Below are 21,045 nucleotides of genomic sequence, written 5' to 3'. Positions count from 1 at the left end.
CCCTCCCGCCGGCAGCGACCGACCCGCCGCGCCCCGGCGCGATGCGCTCGCCGCAGCAGAAGGCGTGACGGCGAGGAGCGGAGCCGCCGCGGGAAGGAGGAGCGGCGCCCCGCGTCTCCGCAGCCGGGGGCGGGCGGGCGCGTCGCGGGAGCGCGGTGCCCGCCGCCTCGCGCCGGGAGCCCCGATGCCGGTGCCGCGGATCGCTCTGCCGCCTCGGGAGAATGCGCCGGTGCCCGCCGCGCTGCCGGCAGGGCTGCTAGGGGGAGCGGCGGCGCGGAGCCCCCGCCCGCTCCGCCACTGAAACCGCTCGCCTCCCGGCGACAAGCGCCGCAGCCGCCGCCGCCGTCGCCGCCGCCGAGCGAAGGAGGCGAGCGCCGTCGCCCCGCAGAGCCGTCCGCTCCCGGAGCCGCCGCCGCCGCCGCCCGCCCGGGGGCCGGAGCCGCTGCCGGCGGGGGGCCGGCGGGCATGGGAGCCCGTCCCGCGGGGGGCGCTCCCTAAGGGCGCGGGCGGCCCCGCTCCCTCCGGGCCTGCGCGGCGAGCCCGGCGCAGCCGCCGCGGGGCTGCGGAGCCGCGAGGAGCGCCCCGGGGACGCGGCACCGGCGGCCGCCATGGGGTAAGGAGCGAGCGGGGCCGCCGGGCTGTGCGGGGCGCGGGGGCCGCTGGCGGGGGGCCGGGCGGCCCCGCGGGGGCGGAGGGCAGGGCGCTCGCTCGGAGGAGCCGCGGCGGCTGCCCGAACCCCCGGCCGCGGGGACCTGCCCCCGGCTCGCCGAGACGCCGGCGGTCGCGGGAACGGCTGCCTGCATCCCGGGGAGCCGAGGGGAAACTTAAACCGAGCCTTCGGAGGGTCGGGAACGGCGCGTGGCTTCCCCGGTAACGCGAAGAAGGCGCTGAGGGGATCCGCTTTTACAGCGGGTCCGCCCGTAAATCGGGGTGTGAGCTTGAGGTTTTCATCTTTAAAATGAATGGGGTCACGTCTAGATTAGGCGATAATCAAGGGATGGTGGCTACCCGTGAAAACTTTCCGCAGTTGTACCATTAGTGATTTGTACAGCGAGATGAAGAAATAAACCCTGGTACCGGCCTGATAGCCTCTGAATGGAACGGGAGCTCGTCCATGTTCACAAGCAGCAGAAATCTGGTGTGATTTGGTTAACTGCAAAGCCAAGGCAGCCTTCTAACGCATTAGCAGGGAGCTGGTTTCCTAATACTAAAAACGCATAAAAGCTCCAAATGATGTCTTTTGTTATTTTGGTCATTCAGGAATTCGAATGTGAAATTGATGTATTAATATGGAAGTTAAAAATGCCCCTTTTCTCAAACCATTAAGGACAATTGGAATTCTCTTAATTCATTAGCTTCCTTGCATGTAGTGATAATAGGTGCATCCTTGGCTCTGTCCTAGTCGCTGGGGTTCATGATACAAGATGTAGGAAGAAATTAGTTATTTTTCCGTTGTCTTCACTTCCATTAAAAACAAAAAAAAAGGCAGAAGAAAAAATCCCAAGCTTGCAATCATCTAAAGTGTTTTTAAAACCTGCCGAAAGGCAAAATGATGCTATGAATTTTTGGGGATGTATTCATAAAACTGTTAAGCAGGCACAGAATTATGCAGGTTTTTACATTCCAGTTTCTGTACAATCACAATTCTGTTTGTAGATACGTCAGGTAAGTGCATAATGGTACAAATACAGATCTGTTGAAGAGAGGTAAACGTTCTTTCCCCAAAATTAAATTGAGGATTTCTGAAAATAAAAACCAGACTTAAACAAGAAAAGACTCTCCCATTTCATCAACACCAGTGCTGCTGGTGTTTCAGTATTGCAGCTTCTTAACAAATAGTACAAATGCATGTCTGTAGAGGCAGTTGAAATAATCCTAAATACTGAAGTTGTAGGTATGGTGATTTGAGTAGTATTTTGGCACATTGAGGTCAAGAAGGCACAACTTTCTGACAAAGATTTTGAAGCTTCTTTAGACACTACACATTGAGATATTGCAGTATAGAGTTCCTTTGCAGACCATTTTCTAACAAGTTGGACAAAAATGTAGGTCTGTGGTACTGATAAGCTCTGTGCTCTCTAAATGTGAACAAACACATGCAAGCGAGGGCCAACCCCAGCTCTGCAGTTACATATCACATATTTGATAGTATTCAGACTAGAGGTCTATATTCAGTAGCTCTTTTCTGTTAGCATCTTAATGAAGCTGAACATGGATTTAGGTGTATTTCTAGACACTACAGTTGTAAAAATAGTCTTCTCATACTCTACTGAGGTCTTAAAATCGAGTACCCTGGAAACAGCTTGCAAAATGGTTGATAAACAGTGTACCTGGTCTGTGTATGATAGCATTTAATAGCTACAGCTATCCTGCGTAAGCTTGTACAGGGAGCTTGTAGTACCTGCCTGGTGGAGAATTTACCTGTTCTAATGGTCAGAACACAGAAATCTTGAGATGGGAGAGAGGAACTGGCTTGCCAAACCAGCAGTGGCTTTCTAAGTTTCATTTGTTATAGTCACTGTTCTGCCAGTGTAGTTCAGCCTACTCAGTGCATTGATCAGGCAAGCCAGGTAATGATGTGCTGTGTGCATCGTGGGTGCCGAGCTGCTGGTGACTGGTGTCTGGACCAGTGCTGCTATTAGGTACTTGTTTTGAGGCAGTTGAACCTAGAGGGTGGACTTTGGGTGCGGTAGTTTAGCAGATGCTCTTCTTCAGTGCTGTATTCTGTATGTCTGTGGGTGTTTCTCACCTACAACAGAAGGTAAATGAACTGGGCTCTGAGGATTGTGTAGGCCAGGCACGTAGGATGTCCACTCTTGCTTCTCTGCCTGTCAGTCTGTCTCTCCTCTCTTAGTTCCTTGTCCCTGTTGCATAAAGACAAGTTCTGATTAACAGTTATTGATGGCTAATACAACTTTCTTCAGGCCCTTCTATTGGGTTGACCACGCAGAATAAGCTTTACTTAATAGGAAAACATGGATTTTTGTGTAAATGCATGTTTTGTCCTAGTTCATAACATGTCTCTCTTGTATTACAAGTATTGAGAAAGACAGAATTTGTCAGTATTATGCCACCTTCTTTGAGCAGGGGTTTGATTACATTAAAAAATCCTCAAGAAATAGATCTTAAGTAAACACACTGAGGATGTGTATCGGTAGCCTAGACTAGTGTATACTTTGACCAGGTAAATTCCATCTTCAAATTTCAAACCGTTGCCATTTTTTTACTGGTCACTGGTACTGCTTTTACTTCCAACTGTGGGCAAGGGAGTTGGAAGTTTGCATTTGTAATCTGTGAGAGAGTCATTGCTTAGGCTGAGGTGAATGCACTTAATGCTAGACACAGTATGGAAGCAGCACAACCATGAATTCTGGTAGGGGTGAGAAGCTGCTGTCCTGTTAATCTGTTGGATTAATTCCTGGTTTATTAGTGGGTAGTCTCACTGTAACCACTTTCCTTTATGGCATTCTGTGCTGAGGACAGTTATCCAAATTTATCTTACTAGCTTTTTCCTTCCTTCTTGCTGTATGGTAAGGAACTACAAGGCGAAAGTTTCTGTAAGATGTGCTTGTGTGTGTGTCATGTCATGTTAATCAAGGTGTCTTTATAAAGACTTCAGCTTTTGTTGGACTATATTTAGTATGCTATCTTCATAAATGTCGTTATGATATGTGTCAGTTAAATATGGCAGAATACGGGGATTGTTAAGTTGGCTGGAGAATATTATGGAAGCTGAATATTTTAGAATTTGATAGGAACGGTTGGACTCGATGATCCGGTGGGTCTCTTCCAACCTGGTTGTTCTGTGATTCTGTGTGATTCTGTGAATGTACTTTAGCATTGTAGTTGCCTAGAAATAAACATTTTATTTTAATTTTTGGCCGTTGGGAGTAGGTTAATGTGCTTAGGGGGCAGGGTCCCATTCTGGAGAGAGGAGGCTATAGCTGCAGAAGAACTGACAGATTGTGCTAATTCTAAACTGTAAAATGTAATAAATTTTATGAAGCCCATTTGAGGCTTTAAAGTCTAAAAATATGCAAAAGTCTGTAGTGTTTGAACATGTAGGGTAGACAAGGCTTGCTATGGAAACCGGTTTAGGTCTGCTGCCTGTTGACTTCCTTTTGTACGTGTTTCCATGCTACATACTTGTCCTTAAACTTCAGTTTCTTTTCTGTAGCTGGGTAACAAGATGTGAACACTACAAAGCTGGTAGGAGACAGAAGCCGTGTTGATGGTTGAATTTGTCCTGAGTCAGGTACCCTATCCTTTTCCCTTCCACAGGGCTTAATGATAGCTCTCCCAAACCTTCATGTTAGAAACAGTTCCATTTGCTGTAGTCCTCTGACGCAGAAATATTGAAGATAATGGAACCGAAGGCATGGTTTCTTGGCAGTAATTCAGTGTTACTGCAATTCCTGGTTGTCCAGCTGTCTTGGGGGGTAAAATGAGATCCTTACTGTGTGAAAGCAATGGCAGCAAAGTAGTTATGCTGTCTTCTGTGGAGAGTGTAACAGAAACAAATAAACACCACTGGCTATAGATAACACGCACAAAACCTGATTATCTAAACCAAAATAAATCAGTAAAATAAGTACCTAAACAGATGGACTGTATATAAATCGGCCCGAAATGGTTAATGAACTACTGTGTCAGGCAGCAAAGTGCGAAGACCTCTACCACGCTTGAATTATCTTCTCTCACAGTAGTTTTATGACCATGAAATAAGCATGAGAAATCTAAACCGGCTCTTCTGGCCTGACAACACATAAACAAGCATCCCGAACACAGAATCACAGAATTGTTTAGGCTGGAAAAAAACTTTTGAGATCATCAAGTCCATGCCGACCCGGTGAAGGTATCTGTAATGCCTTAAGGTTGTGATTGACCAGTTTCAGTATTTCCATGCATTTTAAAGATTATGTAGTTCTGCTGAAAAAAACCCCAAACATTTCAGTCCTTTATATTGATCATGGTGAGATTACTTTTATTCTCCGTGTCTCAATGAAAACATGAGATGAATGTTTCTTGTGCATGTTCTTGTGATTTTTCTCTTCCCGAACAGTACTTGCCCTACCACAATTCCCATTATCTTTGCAGAACTAATAACCAGATGTCAAGACAATACTTGAGGAAATAGGCAATCTCAAAGCCATAGAGATTGCAATAGCCTGAAATACTGCGACAGACCAGTGGTTCTAAACAGTGAAGGCAATGACACTTAACTGACAGTAAAGTGTTTCTGCTTGCTAGTTAGTAAAAGTAATAAGTAGAACTCTAGTATCACTTTTATGGGAATTTTATGAGAAAACATTTATTCTTTACGATTGTCTCTTAAGACTGTAATTTGATTTAAAGCTCTTAGCTGATCAGCCTTTAAATCACAGCTTTCCAAATCCAGGTCTGTGTGTTAGTGTACTACACAGAAGAGCATTATCATGTGATGTAACACTAATTTACTAGTAATTTCTCATCAATATAGGTGCTTGAGATACCATTTCAGCTAAGCCTATGGTTTTCCAGTGTATTTCAGATCAGTGACCATCTAACAATGCAAACACTTCTTACAGGTTAGAAACTTTGTTCTTCTACTCTTTTGGATATCTTTAATTTTGAAACTGTTGAGGCCTAAAATTACCAAGAGCTTATGTCTCTGCTGGTCCAGGAGTTACAGTTTAAGAGGTGGCTAGCAGGAGAGCAAGTGTGTTGTGGACGTAAACACTGAGGTTGAGATCAGGTCTGTAATGGACTCACTTGAGTGTGTGTGCTTGTGTATATATGTATATGTGTATATGCACACAAACATTAAGTGGCTTGTGTTTTAACACTGTATCCTTTGTGTCTGAGGCAGTCCTGCCCTGGAGAAAAACCTCAGGCTTCCCAGTTTGTGGTTATAGTCTTCATAACAAGAAACTGTAATAGAAGGACAAAGTATTCTGTGTTACTTACGATAGAAACAAAAATCAGAGTATTCAGTCCATATCTCTCTTTTAAGATACTACATCAGGTTGAAATGTTCATTTAAAAGCTCTACTTAGGTGAAAGCCTTATGTAAAAATATTTACAGAAGCATGCTTTCGAGTTCAGGGTTTCATGCTGTCCTCCCTATGAGGCTTTTTTTCAGATTTATTCCATCTTAAGGTGCAATGGGTAGGGAAGCATTGCAGTATGAAAAATCCTCTTTTAGGTCTAGTTTCAATAATAGGTTTCTTTTCCCCATTCTGTTGCGAGTTATTGTAGTTTTTATTTTTTTCCAAGACTGGGCCATGTAAGATCCACCAAAATTAGAGGGGAGAGGATCCTAGAGGGAGCTGTGGTTATGTAGTTCGTGGGCCTCGCACCATGCAGTGTTGGGCTCAGTTGTATTTACACAGAGCCCTGGTAGTGGTGTTAGTATTGTCTGCTCCATTCTGCAAAGTAATGGAACTGTGTTTGACTACTGTATTGATTTTCTGGAACTGCATCACAAATATGCTTCTGGCAACACGCGACATTCTGACATGCTTCTCTGGTGGCAAGTAATGGTGAAGTCATTGTTAAAAAAATTAGTCTCAGCAGACACTGAGCATGCAGTAGACAATGCTGGATTGCCAGATACAAGCTTATATTGACATTTCCAGGGTCTAGTCATGATTTTTTTTTTTTAGCTACAGATATGAACTTAGCTAACTTAAGCAATGCATGTCAATTGTTCTGACTAATGGCTTTTAGCTGAATAAAGAGGGAAGAACCTGAAATATGTATTTCCTCTGAGGTTTTTCTTCTTCCTTCACATACACGCAAATAATTCACAGGCACTGTTGGGTCCATGTTTGTGGCTGTATCCTTTGTCAACGTCTTTGATTGTTAAGCTTTCTCAGAACTTGCCACCAAAATATGGGAAAAAGGAAAGACCGGGGCTGCTTTTGCCTGTTTTCTGCTGTGGGACAAACATTTGTGCAGTGTGGCACACCGGTCCTGTAACCTGGCAGATAGGGGTTGGCACAAGGGAAGTGTCGTTACACCTGGGTTAGATCTACCTTTAGCTACAGTGTTGTCTGTTTCTTTTGGTGGGAAGTAGTCAAAAAGACCAAGACTCAGAGTTGTCCCTGTCTCAGTCTGCTCCTCTGTTTTGAAGATGAAGTCTGGAAAGGGTTTTTTGAGGCTGTCCAGTAGGTTAAGTCTTGGCTTGTTGAGAAATGGCATTTTTTTCCCTTTCAATAGAGTCTTTCATAGTAAAAATCATAGCAGGTAATGTTGTGGTTTAGAATTTGGTCTTTTTAAAGTGCTTTTAAATGATTTGTTCTGTAAATAGTGTACTGTAGTCTTGAATCCGTAGTTAATCTTGAAGCTATTCTTGTAACAGGACATATAATGAGACCTTCCTTGAGTTTTGAAAACTGAAGAATGAGCTCTAAGTGGTCAACACTTTACAGTGAAGTGTTGGTGAAATAAATCATCTTTGACACATATTCTCATAATTTCTGCTCCTTGTGCCTGTTCATTTCCAACAGTGTGCTAGCCTTGGCTTGTCTGTACAAAAATCTAAAAGAATGTACACTGTAATATTGCAGAAACCAGTGTATTCTCCAACAAATGACTTACTGTGGAGTGTGCAGCCATGTCACGGATTCTTAGGCTTGAAGTGTTTTCCATGCCAACAAAAATAAGCATATGGGGTAGTATATACCACGTAGCTCTGTTGTCAAATCATTGCATGCAGTAAACTGAGGTCCTAAACAGCTCTTTGGCCAATTGGCTTTGGAACTGGAACACTGGTGCTTTTGTACTAGTTGTGCCTTTCACTGACTTGCGTGTGAGTAAGAGACTTAACCTGCAGTCAGACTGGAACAATTTATTTTGGATTAACTTACTTTCAGCTTCTGTATACTGATTTCAATGTGCTTTTTCAACATCTGAGTATATGTCACTCCCATGTCAATATTTACTGTTGTTCTTTCACAAACATAGAAGGATTTTCCGTATCGGCTTTAGCAAGCCTACTGCACAGGCATCCAGAACTCTGTGTCTTGATATAGGTAGGAACTGGGTTCCCACCAGGGAATGACAGGTAGTACTTGGGAATAGGTGGTGCCCTGCTGTTTTGAGTCCTAGGTAGGCTTGGTTCTGCAGAAACATGGCACAGTGCAGATGGCAGTGTGTCTGGCTATGCACAATAGTAAAACTCCCAGGAACTTTGGGAAATTTTCTTGAAAAAGGCACAGGCTCTCAAGCACATGATTAAGTAACTGCCCATTTTGATACAGTTTCGGTGAAACTTGACCATCGAACTCTGGATTCCCTAAGATGCCTCACATCTGAATGCAAATGCTACCCATGCCTCTGACAACATATCTTTATGGGCTGCTCAAGATCTGAGGTAGTTTTTTACTGATTATTATGTACTTAGTGACCTTAAATGTGAGATAGGTATTTTAAAAGAAATTCCCTGTCTCTGTCCACATTAGTTATGAATCTTTAAAATCTGGTTGAAACAAATGCTAGAGTAGATCTTTTATTGAAGCTGACTGAAGGATGTTATAGGGACCTTTTCTGAAACATCTGTGACTTACTTTTATCGTTAGCAGAAGTTGAGAAATAATACTGTACTGGAGGGAAGTTCTTAGACAAAAGCAAGCAATCTCCTACTTTCCCAATTGTTCTTACAAAGAACAGTTTTACTTAACATGAAAATACATTTTAAAAGTCCTTCTCATCTGCTTCTTAGTAACAACCTTAAATCCTTGATTTAAAGAATACTGTTGCTCCTGAGTGCTCAGAGATGGGCGTGGCAGTCTTCAAATTGCTTGCACGAACTCAGCCTTTACAGATGGGATCCAAGTCTAGGTCTTGTAAAGGTTACCTTCTGTTCCACCTTGTTGCTTGTCTTGTTGTTTTCCTGCTTCTGCCACTGGCTATTGTTTCTGTAAAACTTCAGACTGTGCTGATTCAGAGGACTTTGTTGTCACTTCAAGCAACACGTGTAGGATGTTGCATGTGCTTCTGGGTAAAGAAACACTGGGGTGTGACTTCCTAGATTTAGTATCTATTCTGATATTTATGTCAAGAGTGGGTGAAGGAGGCTTCTATTTCTTGGTACATGCATAGGTTTTGAGTGTGTTTAACCCTACCAGTTCTTTCAGGTACCATGTAAGGAAAAGTATTCCTTTTTATAAAAGGGGTCATGTTGAAATAAGTAGCTAGCTTTTAACAAGCAGTTAGAAGACCATGTTCCTGGTCTTTGATTAGACTCTTCCCAGATTGTGCAGAAGTGTATGGTGTGTGCTTTGTTTGTCAAAATGCTAAGCAATTTCTTGAGATCTGATTTAGTTTTATATAACTACAATAAGTAAAACAATTTCCGTCTGGGTAAAGCCCTGATCTTACCTTCTGTCTTGGGATTAGAACTACAGTCATTGTAGGTGCCTTTCTGGAGGATAAGGAACGTGAAGTAATGTGTCTTTACATTATTTGGGTAGCAATACCCAAGGCTAGTGCTGATGCAGCCATTGCGTTTCCAGCATGATTGTCTTCCCTATGAGCTGCTCATCAATGAGACAGCCTACTCCAGGTATGACTGATCCTCTCCAGTTGCTGGGGCCCATCGCCATAGCACAACACTTGGTACAGTCCCATGGGTGACACTTATTGTGCAGACCTGTGTATCCATTCCCATGTCGGCCTCTGTAATGGGCTATGCAGGACACCATTTGCTCTGTGAACGATGTGTGGTCATGCTGATATATTTAAAAATGGATTGTGCTCTGTATGCTTGTTGTGAATCTCACCATTATGGTGGGAAGTTGCCTGAGAGTGCAAGGCATGTCACTGGGGGAAACATTATTTGGAGCTGTCCCAGGAGTACCTTCAGTGATTTGATGAGCAGACTGCTCTGGAAGCCCATCACAGAATCACAGAATAACCAGGTTGGAAGAGACCCACCGGATCACCGAGTCCAACCGTTCCTACCAAACACTAAACCATATCCCTCAGCACAGTAGTTGGTGTGTCAGAGACAGTAGTTGGGTGTCCTGCCTTAGAAGGAGTTTCAGAACATGTTTGGTCTATGTCTCGTGTGAAAAATCAGAAAAACAGATCTGTCACTGCCTGTTACAGCTCAATACAAATGCAACCACTGCTTCCAGAATTCAATAGTGTTTACTAGGCTGTAAGTTATCAGAAGGGAGGGACTTGCTGGCATGGCAATGGCATGCTCAAAGTGAATTAAAGAGGCTTTATAGTTCCTGCAGTGCTCAGTGGGATGATTCAAATTGATTTGTTACTTACGAATATAAAATTAATTTGTTTACCTTTCTAAGAGTCTAATTAAGTTCCTTGATACAAATGAAGTAATCCAAGTCTTATCTTGTGATGTGGGCCAGTGATTCTTTTTGAAACTTAGCATGTAGCTGTAGAAGTCTGGATGGGATTGCAAATTGTTTGAAGATAGTTGATGGAGATAGTGATGAAATGCATGTTTTTTCAGCCTGGTTCGTTCTGCCTACTCCATATGTCAGTTGTGATACTTCCACTGGTGCTGGTGGAAGCATCACTTGGGCTTGATGTGCCCGTGTTCAACGTGCAGGTTGTGCTAATGATTTATTTTGGGGAATTTATTTCTGAGAGTTAAGCATAAAAGCTCTCAAAACTGACTGCCAACTGATGACTTCTTAACATTAAATAAGGGGTTTGTGGGTTTTAAGCTGGAAGAGAAAGGGATGACAAGGGCCAGGCCCATTAAGGTAAGAAGCATTTTCACATGTAGAAGATGTCAGCCACCCCTGACATCTGCTGGAAAAGTAGCACCACAAGCAGTAGACAATCCAAGAGGCTCCTAGAGTGCATTGAAGATAACTTTTTAACCCAGGTAGTAGACACCCCTGCCCAAAGTGGGTGCAATACTGGACCTGATGGTCACCAGTGCAAGGGAGCTCATCAGTGACATCAAGATTGGAGGCAGCCTGGGATGCAGGAATCACACACTTGTGGATTTCAAGGTCCAGAAGGATATGGGACAGGTGAAGAGTATAGTCAGGACACTGTATTTCAGGAAAACAAAATTCCAGCTCTTCAAGGAGTTAATCAACAGGACCCCTTGGGAAATAGTTCAAAGGGACAAGAACAGAGCTGGCAAATATTTAACGATGATTTCCATAGAGCATAGGAGTGCTCAGTTCTCAGATGCAGGAAATCAGGCAGGGAGGGGAAGAGACCAGCATGGCTGAGTCAAGACCTGCTGGTCAAACTGAAGAGTGAGAGGAAGCTGCACAGGCAGTGCAGGCAGGGGTAAGGGACCTGGGAAGAGTCTAGGGACACTGCCCAGTTGTTGTAGTGGAGTCAGGAAGGCCAAGGTGCAGGGAGATTTTTTGAGACAGCCAGTGTGACTTCATCAAGGGTGAGTCCTGCCAGACCAACCTAGTGTCTTTCTGTGATGGAGTGACCACGTCACAGGAATAGCAATGTATGTGATCTGTCGGGACTTCGGTAAAGCCTTTTATACAGTCCCTTACAACATCCTACTCTCTAAATTGGAGAGAGATGGATTTGATGGGTGGACTGCTCTATGGATAAGGAATTAGTTGGATGGTTGCATTCAGAGAGTAGCGGTCAATGGCTCTATGTTCAGATGGAGATCCATGACAAGTGGTGTCCCTCAGGTCCATACTGGGACCAGTGCTGTTTAATATCTTCATCAACGATACAGACAGTGAGATCGAGTGTACCTTCAGCAAGTTTGCAGATAACACTAACCTGAGTGATGCAGTTGACACACCAGAAGGATGGGATGTCATCTAGAGGGACGTGGACAACGATGAGACTTGGTAAAATTGCACAAAATGACACTGAAAGTTAACTTAGGAAATACTGTGTTTACCTTGTTTGTTGAATTCTGCTGTGTTTTGTGGAACTGAGGCTAATGTAGGATTCCCACTCTTACTTTAGTGCTGCGTGACTGGGTGTTCTAGTGCCGAGCCTCTGTTCTTGATTCCTTCTTGATGCACTAGCTGCACACAGTGACACTTGTCAGTGCTGCTGAAGGATTTCATTACAGCAAGTAAATTGATCTAACCAAACTTCAGAACAGAGGGTGCTGATTTTTTGGAAATCTTATGCTTTCATTTCAGGACAAAGCAAGGAGTTTCAATCTGTCAGTTGTTTGAATGTACAGCTCTGGGTGGCACTTATACAGCTGCTGCCTTATGACCCTGATATCCCACTAAACAGTAAGATTAACATCAAGCAGTCTTCATGTGGCTGCAGGGCACTGTTTTTCCCCATCAACAGCACCTCAGCAACAGCACCTCAGTGGCCCCATCCGATTTGGCTTAATTTTCACTTTGTTTATTCAGCATCAGTCAGTCTAATTAGTAATTTGTGAGTGGCATTAACAGCCCTTCTCACAAACTGAAAATTGTTTTGCAAAGAAAGCTTCTGAACTTTATCTCTCTAAGAGTCCATGAACTAATTTGAGTCTGTCTTTGAAACGTGACAAGGGAAACATGCCAGATTAGAATAGTTTTGCATTCTGGAGATTGCAGTAGATTGAAAAGCACGTCTCATCTGGAGCCTTCCTCCTCCTGGCTTACCAGCACTGTGGACACCAAAAGCAACTTTGTACTCTTGCCCTCTCTGCTTCTGTATTTGAAGAGCGGTGTTTGTTCTGCTGGTACAGGGCTTTTCTTTCTTTCTTTTATCTTCTTTTCTTTTTTCACCCCCTGCCCGTTCCCCCTAAAAATTGTAGGTCTTGTAGTGGTTCAGAGAATTATGGAACTACTCAGGAACTACTGTTCCTGAGGTCCATGTCTAGAAAGTGTCTATTTATTTAAACTCCAGAAAACTGGTGGTGTTAACTGCATTCCTGACTTGGCTCCTGTGTCATACAGAAACTTTTATTCATTGATACAAATAATCATAAGTAGACAGTTTTTCTACTAACGAAAGTCCGTAATCACTGACCTGATTAGTTCTGTCTACTCATAGGTGTTAAAGTAAGCCTACCTTGTATAAAACTATATTCTTTGCATCTAGCCGTATGCATATGTGTTTTGCATATACTTCTTAGCCAATAGTTAAGTGTTTTTGTTTGTTTGTTTGTTTTAAAAAAAAAGCCTAGGTTTTTAAGGTATGCAGATAGAGTGCAACTGTCCCCCCTCCTGTCTGAATAGCTCTCAAATGTCAACTAGTCTTTGTAGGGACATTGAAATTTCAAAGATAATAGATTTCTGAGAATTTTATGGAAGCAAAGGTCCAGGTCAAAAAGACTTCTAGTTGAGAGAGCAAAAGCTTGACTTCTGAGTCACAGGAGTCTCTTGGGTCAAATATTCTGCCTGAAGATGCTGTAAAGTTTCAGGTGGAAGCTTCCTTTCATTGAACACTGAAGGTCCAGCTGTGAGTTAGAATTTTCTTTAAGACCAAATTTTGTTAATTCTACTATTTATACAGATACTTTGAACAAACAAACAAACAAACTTGATAAAGAAGAAAAGGGATTGCTGTCATTATCAACAGCTCCTTATGGAATGAACAGTGCAGGACTATGTGATAAATTGTCTTTTCAGCATGAATGGTGTGGGTGTGAAATTGGATGAATATGAAGTTCTCTGTCACATTTCCACTGGAATGGATACCATGGTATTTCTGTTAGGTCCAATTGTCTGCCTTCATTATAAGTAATACCAGTGCTCTGAAGTCTTGTCCTGTGGGCTGTTTTCCAGGGCCTTTTATATGAACCATCACAGAATCATTTCCGATATTAAAAATCCCTTACAGCTTGGACAGTATCTTTGACTATGTTGTAATCTTCCATTCACTGTATTAAAGCTGCTAAGTAAATTTGAATTCTAAAACCAGCTATGAACTCAGTTTACTCAACATTAATGTTACTGTTGCGCACTGCAGTTTTGAGAGGGGAGACAAGTAATGTTTTTTTTCTATCTTTTGTTAGAAGCTGTTTCGTTGATTCAGTGATGGGTTTGCCATTATCTTCTAAAGTTATTGGACATATAGGGAACTTTAAAAATCTAGTGTTCAAATAATTCTGTATTTTCAAAGTCTGATCTGCAGTTTAATAGGATTGGAATTACTTCAAACCACGTTCTGTATTTCTACCATCTTTGAAACTTCTTTGTATGACTAGAGCGGAAACATGGATAAAGAAGCATGGATACTGTAGTGTGCACAGAGGTGCAGGCTAGGGGGCAGAGACTACAGTGGGTTGTGAACCTTTCCTCCCTCTAAACAGGCGGTACTGGGCATCAAATTGTCTTTTGTAGATTTATAAAAATTAATCTTAAAAACATAGTCTAAAACTTTCCCTTGGAAAAACTATGTATTGAAACTGGCCAAGCTGATTAAGCCAGCAGGCCTGGCATCTGTCTTACGGTATATCAGCAAGGCTTGTGTCCTGATAACCCATGACAAAACTCTGATTTCATAGAAATGTAAATGTGAGCAGATCACTAAATGTGTTTCTTCTGAATTCCTGTACCTTATGTCCATTAAGTACTGTGAAACGCTTTGGTTGTGAAAAAACAGATCATTGAAAATCTAACTTGCAGCATATAATATTTCTAGCAAAGGTAAATGTATTTTCACTTACCTTTCATTAAACCTGTAAGGTTTCTAGACCATTTTTTTTCCCTTCAGATTCTGAAAAATTGCTGGTGTTATTTATGATAGTATGATAACTCTGAAGCAGTTAATGGCCTAATACTAAAAGATCATTGTTAAATGGGAACAAAACAGTTAAGAAAAAAAGCTTGAAGGGACTGCTCCATGCAGTATTATGTAGCTATACAACATATTGTATAACTCGTTAAATTTTATAGGTAGTAGGTATTAATATCTGACTGAGCACAAAAAACTTAGTAAGGTTTTTAGGAACAACTTCCTCAGCTTTTGCTGACCTTGATTAAGTTTGACTCAAACTCAAAACAAAATGGCAAAAGCAGGTTTAAGTATGTAAGTGTAAAACTAGGGAAACCACTGGTGGTATGGGAGAGATTTCAGTTTGGTTGCTTGATTGTAACTTCCACTAGTTTTGTTATCTCAAAGATCTTTTGGGACATTAAAGTTGTTGTATGTAAATACTATAGAAGTAAAATGTTAAGGTGTACTCTTTTCACAAGTATGCTGAGTATGTTTTGTCAATTATTTTATAATTATTTTTATTTCAAGGTGGCCATTGTGAGTCTTTTTCTATCCAGAAAAAAAGACATTATTTCAGAACTGTCTCCATGCAACAGGAAGTCAATGTTATGCAATACTGTACCACAAGCTACCATATTCAGTATTTATCAGACTTAACAGCAATTTTAGGAATAAGGAAAATTCTCTGGTTTTCCATAGCTTTGAATTGTGTTTGCAGAGCTTGTTCACTCAGAGTCCCATTGGCCATGTTTTGATGTCATAGTTGACTATAGCTGCACTTTTACTCAACTCTCCTCATTTATTTTTAGGGATCTCTCCTCAGGCTGCTTAGACTAACAAAGCTTACTACAGCTTTACGAACAAGATAGGGAGAGTATTTTTTAATACTGTAGCAGGTCATTGGGAGAAAGCAGTAGTCTTGATATGCTGTCATTTTGAAAAAACAAGAAGGTCTTTGTCCAATTCTAAGTCTGAGGATAATTAGCAGATGCCTAAGAGATTATGCAGGGGATTCATGCCTAATATGAGGAGAAATTACATTGGGTGGCAAATCTTACAGAGGCTCAGGACTCAACTCTGTGCAAAATTACCACCTGCACAAACGTGTGCGATGACCACTGCGAGAGCTTGCAGGGACTGCCAGGGGCTGCCTGTGACTGTGATGGGCTGAGGGCAGCATGCTTTTTGTCCAGTCTTTGTTGTGGATAGGGAACTTGGAGTGTGGTTGTACTCCAGTTCTGAGCACAGGGCTATTGGATGCATAGGACATCATCTTCCTCTGAAACTCTGAGACCAAAATCTGAAGGGTGAGATCTTGCTGTCTTTGCAGCTTGCAAATGTGATGAAAAGGACTTCCAAGACACATTTTGTTTCAACTTGTCTCATGAACAGTCTTGTGTGTGGACTCCATGTGCATCAAAGCCAGCTTGGATAACAGACTTTGGAGTTTTTAAGACCCTTATCAGGGGAAAAGAAATTGGTGAAATGTTTGACATAAATATTTGTTCTCATTGATTTCCCATTACTTGATAGATACTTTAGAGCTATCAAAGCTGAACTGAGTAGGAGGACCCTGTCCTGCTGGACATGCTTATTGATCTCCTTTTGTCGTACTGGTTGGGGGAAATAGCTCTGCTTAGACCTAAAACTTGTAGTGTATTTGGACGATTTGAGGATCCAAGAGGCTGTTATATAAAGATGACACCTCTGCTTAGGTCTTTTTTCTTTTTATCTCCAAGCCTAATCCTGGTCTGCTCTCGTGTCTGCACAGGGCAGACCCTGACCCCATCCCACATGGTGTAGCAACCCTCCCTACCAAAACCCTATCAATGTAGCCCACTGGAGATGGGGGAAGGAGGAGGGTGTCTAATTAAAAAAAAAAAAAAAAGCATTATTAACACACCATAAGGGGAGACAAGTAGAACATCAACTGATGTTGTAGAATTTCATACCTGCTTTTCAGTGACCTTATTGTTTTTGCACTAACAGATATGGCAGAATCCCAGCCTTGAAGTTGTGGATATTATTGCAATGAAAATAACTTTGGAGTTGTTATAAGCAACAGTGTGGGAAATAAATAAAGGAACAGAGGTCTTCAGTACTAGTTTTGGCATGATCTGAAAGTACCAGACATACCAAAGAACATATGCTTTTTCTAAAAAAAAAAAAAAAAAAAAAAGGCAAATATTGATTATGGATTAGCAAGGAAAGTTCTTTCTAGCCTTCTGTACTAACTTAAGCTTCTTTTGTGAAAGCTTTAGTTAGTCTAATATATGGAAAAATGAAAACTGAAGTTCTTGTATTCAATAGTCTGCATTTTTTTGAAGAAGATAATGTTAAGATGTCAGAATGGAAAGAGTGGTTGAAAACACTGTTGATTCAACTGTAAGGACACAAGTTTTTCTCCTAAGCCAGGGACTAATCGTGTGTTGGTGAACAGATTTCTGTATCAGTGATGAAAAATTCCGATGTGAGTCTGCCTGCTTGAGTGGTACTTCTCATGTTTTTTTAGTCCTCACATTGCTACTTAAGTCCAGGAGGACTTGGCACTTATTTCTTTTTAGTCTGTGTTTGACCATTGTAATGTTGCAGTCCATGCTGATGAAGAACAGCAGTGTATTATCCTTAATGTTTCTGCCATGCCTGAGGAGACATTTTTAGTAGTCAGAGGATGTTATTATGGTATTCTTGTTAGTTTCAGCATCAGGATATTTCTGGAGAAATGAAATACTTCTTTTCCTAAGTAGTGATGAGTTCTCTTCTTAGTTCCTATTGGTGTCTTTAATTAATACTAAATACTTTGTGGTAATGAAAGAATTGCAAGAGAGAGATGAAAGAGGAAGTAAAAGGAGAGGAAAGAACTGTCAATGAATTTTACAGATTTTTTTTTTTGTTTTTTAAAACTGTTCTCTTTTTCCTATCTCAACACTATATAGGCAAAAGTAGGTTTTAAATTCTTATATATAAAAATATATATTATCTATTATCTATCATAAAATATGATTTTAGTATAGAGTAATAGGACACTTAGTAGGGGGAAAATTAAACTATTCTCCATTTAACTAATACTCCTATAACTAGCATTACTTCAGCTGACTTAATTGAAACTTTGAGATTGGGAGGGCATCATGTCCTGTGCGGACAGTGGAAGAACAAAAAGTTTGAGTAAAGATTGATCAGCTGAAATTACAAATCTTGTGTATGTTTTTCTTACTGCCTTTTGTTTGTTTCTGAAAGTTTTAGCAAATCTAAAATTTAAGTAGCTCTGTCATATGTTGCTACAAATGGGAACGTATGACCTAATTGTACAGCAGCTTTGAAGGACTTCAGTGGCATATCAGTAACTGATTCTGTAACACATTTAGTCCTGTAGACATAAGGTGTATAATTTCCATTTGCTTGAAGAAATAATTGTTATAAATGTTCATCATCAAGTGTCAAAAAGTTGTTCTAATTCAAGAGACATCTGAAGTTTAGCGTCTTTGTTAGAAAAAAATCCTAATTACCCCAGTCATCTGGCAAAATCATGATTTATCCAGCTAGTTCAATGGAGATATACTTTTTTTTCCACAGAATGTGGACAGCTTGTCATTCAGCAGAGCTGTAGCTCTGGTTAAAACATGGAAAGAAAAGACTGTAACTCTAGCTTTATCAGAAGTGATTAAAAAGAGTGAGTCTGCTTCATTTATGCTGTTCCATACCCCTCTGTAATGCCTGTGCCAGACCCGCACACGTGCCCTGCAAAGTGCGCTGGTTTGTCTTTGAGCAACATTGTGGAGCAATCTGCAGGAATATGCAGGACACCTCATCAAACAAATTAAGGATATTTAGCTGGGGCTGTGAGGGAATTTTTGCTGACACTGCCAGAGAGCAGCAGCTCAGGGCTGAAAAATCGGTCTTTTACTGACACTCCCATTTGCTTTAGTTGTGTAGGTTTTGCCTGCCTTTCATGTATTAAAACCCTAACCCGTGGAAAGTCCCAGTTGTGTGATACACTGTATTGTGGCAGAACTGAATATCAGGCTGGTCAAATATGTATTCATTAACCACACATCTACAATTAGGATTCAGCTCCTCTTTTGTCTTTTTAGTTAATGTGCACAGAACCTTTATTTTCTCCTTTCTGTGTCAATCTTCATCCAAATAATTGTCAGACTCCTAAGATTTTAATTTTGATGGGCTCTTTAACTTTCCAGAGTTAGAAAACTGGTTGTGTTATGGCAGTATGTATTGCGTTACATTTGGATATGCTTAATTTGGAGGTAAATGCAAAATATATTTGATAGTGAAGATAAGAAATAAAGTTTGATTGAAGAAGTAATTGTAGATATTCAAAAGAGTGATAAGAATTAATGTTAAAGATTCTGTTAAACAAAAGGTCTGTAACAGTCACCTTTGTATAACTTTTGTGTGCAAGGGGTTGGGATCAGGAAAATGGCTACCCAACGTCTTCTAGCTTGGTGATTTCTGGCAGATGAGCTTCAATGAGCTTTAACTCTTAGCTGAGTAAAATAGTTCTGCTGCTGAAGGCAGCTGGTCTCAGCTGCTCTTGCTGCCAAGCAGTAGAGATATTTCCGAGAGTTCACATGTACCCCTTTGTAGGGAGGCCAGATTAAACCCCTTTGACTATAAACTCTCAAAATCCATTTTTTTTCTTCATTTGCTTTATTTTGGGCAGAAAAAAGTATTAAAAATACGCCTCTTGAAATGAGGGCAGGGACAAAGTTTCTTCGCATCCTGGAAGCGGGGATCAAAAACCTGGTGTTAAATCAAACTATCTTTGGAACTTAATGGCAACATTCCCTGAAGAGTACAGCAATGTGTTTGTCACTAAAATGTAGCTAACTTTAAACTGACGACCATCTTAATGATATGAAAGTATTTCTAGATTTTTGTGCAATAGTATATGTCCTAGTAATGGTCATGGGGAAAATCAGTTGTAAATTTTGGAATACATTAGATTGTTGGTTTGGGGTTTTTTTCTTCTTTACATAATTTTTTTTTTACTAGGCAGTTAACTTTGAACCCTGTGTCTTACACATATTTAGTGTTGCTGTGGAAATATTCAGGTGTGAAGCTTCAAGGAGTGAGGATTTCACAACACATGTTACTGGCCCTAATTAATGTTAGTTTTCAAGTAATTGCATTGAATCAGCCAGTTCAATTTCAGATTATGGCCTAAAATTTATTAGAATAGTCAGAGTAGTAAAAGATTTTTTTGAGAAAATGGGGATTCACATTTGGCAGTGTGTGGTGTAATGAGATGAAGTTACACATGTATTAATGCCAGTTAGTTTAAAAGGACAGATGGAGAGTGAGGGCTAGGGAGGTGTTGGGACAGGGCTGAATCTATCTTAAAGATGTCTGTCGTTATCTGACTGTGCCGCTGGGTGCTGAATTTTGCCTCAGAAGGTTTGCATTTTGCTTGCATGTGCATATTAATGCACTTATCTGCTCTATGCAGTAGCACATACATAAGTTCTTAGGAAAAAAATTATCATGCAAAGTGGAATGCGTACATCCCAGTGGGCACAACTGACAGATAACTTGTGTGCAGCAATATTATGTACAAATTAGATTCATGACTTTTATGCTCTGTCCTTCAGGGAACAACCCATCTTCAGCACCCGTGCTCACGTCTTCCAGATTGACCCAAACACTAAGAAGAACTGGGTTCCCACCAGCAAGCATGCTGTTACTGTGTCCTACTTCTATGACAGCACAAGAAATGTCTACAGGATAATCAGTTTGGATGGCTCAAAGGTAAGTTTTAATACAGAAAACTTGCTTGCTTCATCATTTTTTAATTTATTTTCTAGTCTGGTGTCCTTCATGTGTCTTCTCAGCTACTTTTGTCATTATCTAAGTAACATTACTGACACATTAAAGTGGTGACATTGCTTCCTTATGTGTTTTAAATGCTGCATTACCAGTTTTAAATGTTTCTTTGTAAATGTAGTTTCCCATGCAATCATATTTACTTTGATAAATCTGTTACTAAATACAAGTGATGACCTGTTACTTAGGTAATATTATGAGCAGGCTAAAAAGACACCCCCTGTCAGATGCACTAAAAAGTACAAATAGGGTTACAATAGCCTGTTTTCCTGTCCACATTCAATGATCTATCAATATCATTGACTTCAGTATTATGAGGGACATCTGTTCAGTGCTTGTAATCCCTTAGTAAATCCTTTATTACGTAATCTTCCAATTTTTGCTGTAGAGAATGTGAGGATTCCCTCCAAATAAAGCTGTCTGTGGTAAGCTTTTATCAAAACTCAGTTGATTTGAGTGTGGTTTTTAGGGGGTGTTGTTCTCTTTTTTTTTCTTTTTTAGTTTGTTGGGTTTTTTTGTTTTAATTAGGTAGGATGGTGTGTTGAGCTGCTGTTGCCAGAGACCTTGTCTAAGACATTTATT

At 41.1% G+C, this 21,045-nt stretch overlaps 1 protein-coding gene across 1 annotated transcript in view; it reads left to right on the top strand.

Moving 5' to 3' along the window:
• Positions 1-412: 412 nt before the first annotated feature.
• The window catches only part of HOMER1 (homer scaffold protein 1), an 88,235-nt gene continuing 67,602 nt past the window's right edge, over positions 413-21,045 (top strand). Inside the window, exons 1-2 of the mRNA XM_069881218.1 lie at positions 413-613; positions 20,232-20,388. Of these exons, the coding sequence (XP_069737319.1) occupies positions 609-613; positions 20,232-20,388 (162 nt within the window). The 5' untranslated portion in view covers positions 413-608. The remainder of the gene's footprint in view (positions 614-20,231; positions 20,389-21,045) is intronic.

This window comes from Phaenicophaeus curvirostris, chromosome Z (assembly GCF_032191515.1).
Source record: "Phaenicophaeus curvirostris isolate KB17595 chromosome Z, BPBGC_Pcur_1.0, whole genome shotgun sequence".
Lineage (NCBI taxonomy): Eukaryota > Metazoa > Chordata > Aves > Cuculiformes > Cuculidae > Phaenicophaeus > Phaenicophaeus curvirostris.
This window is presented reverse-complemented; position numbering and strand designations above follow the sequence as displayed.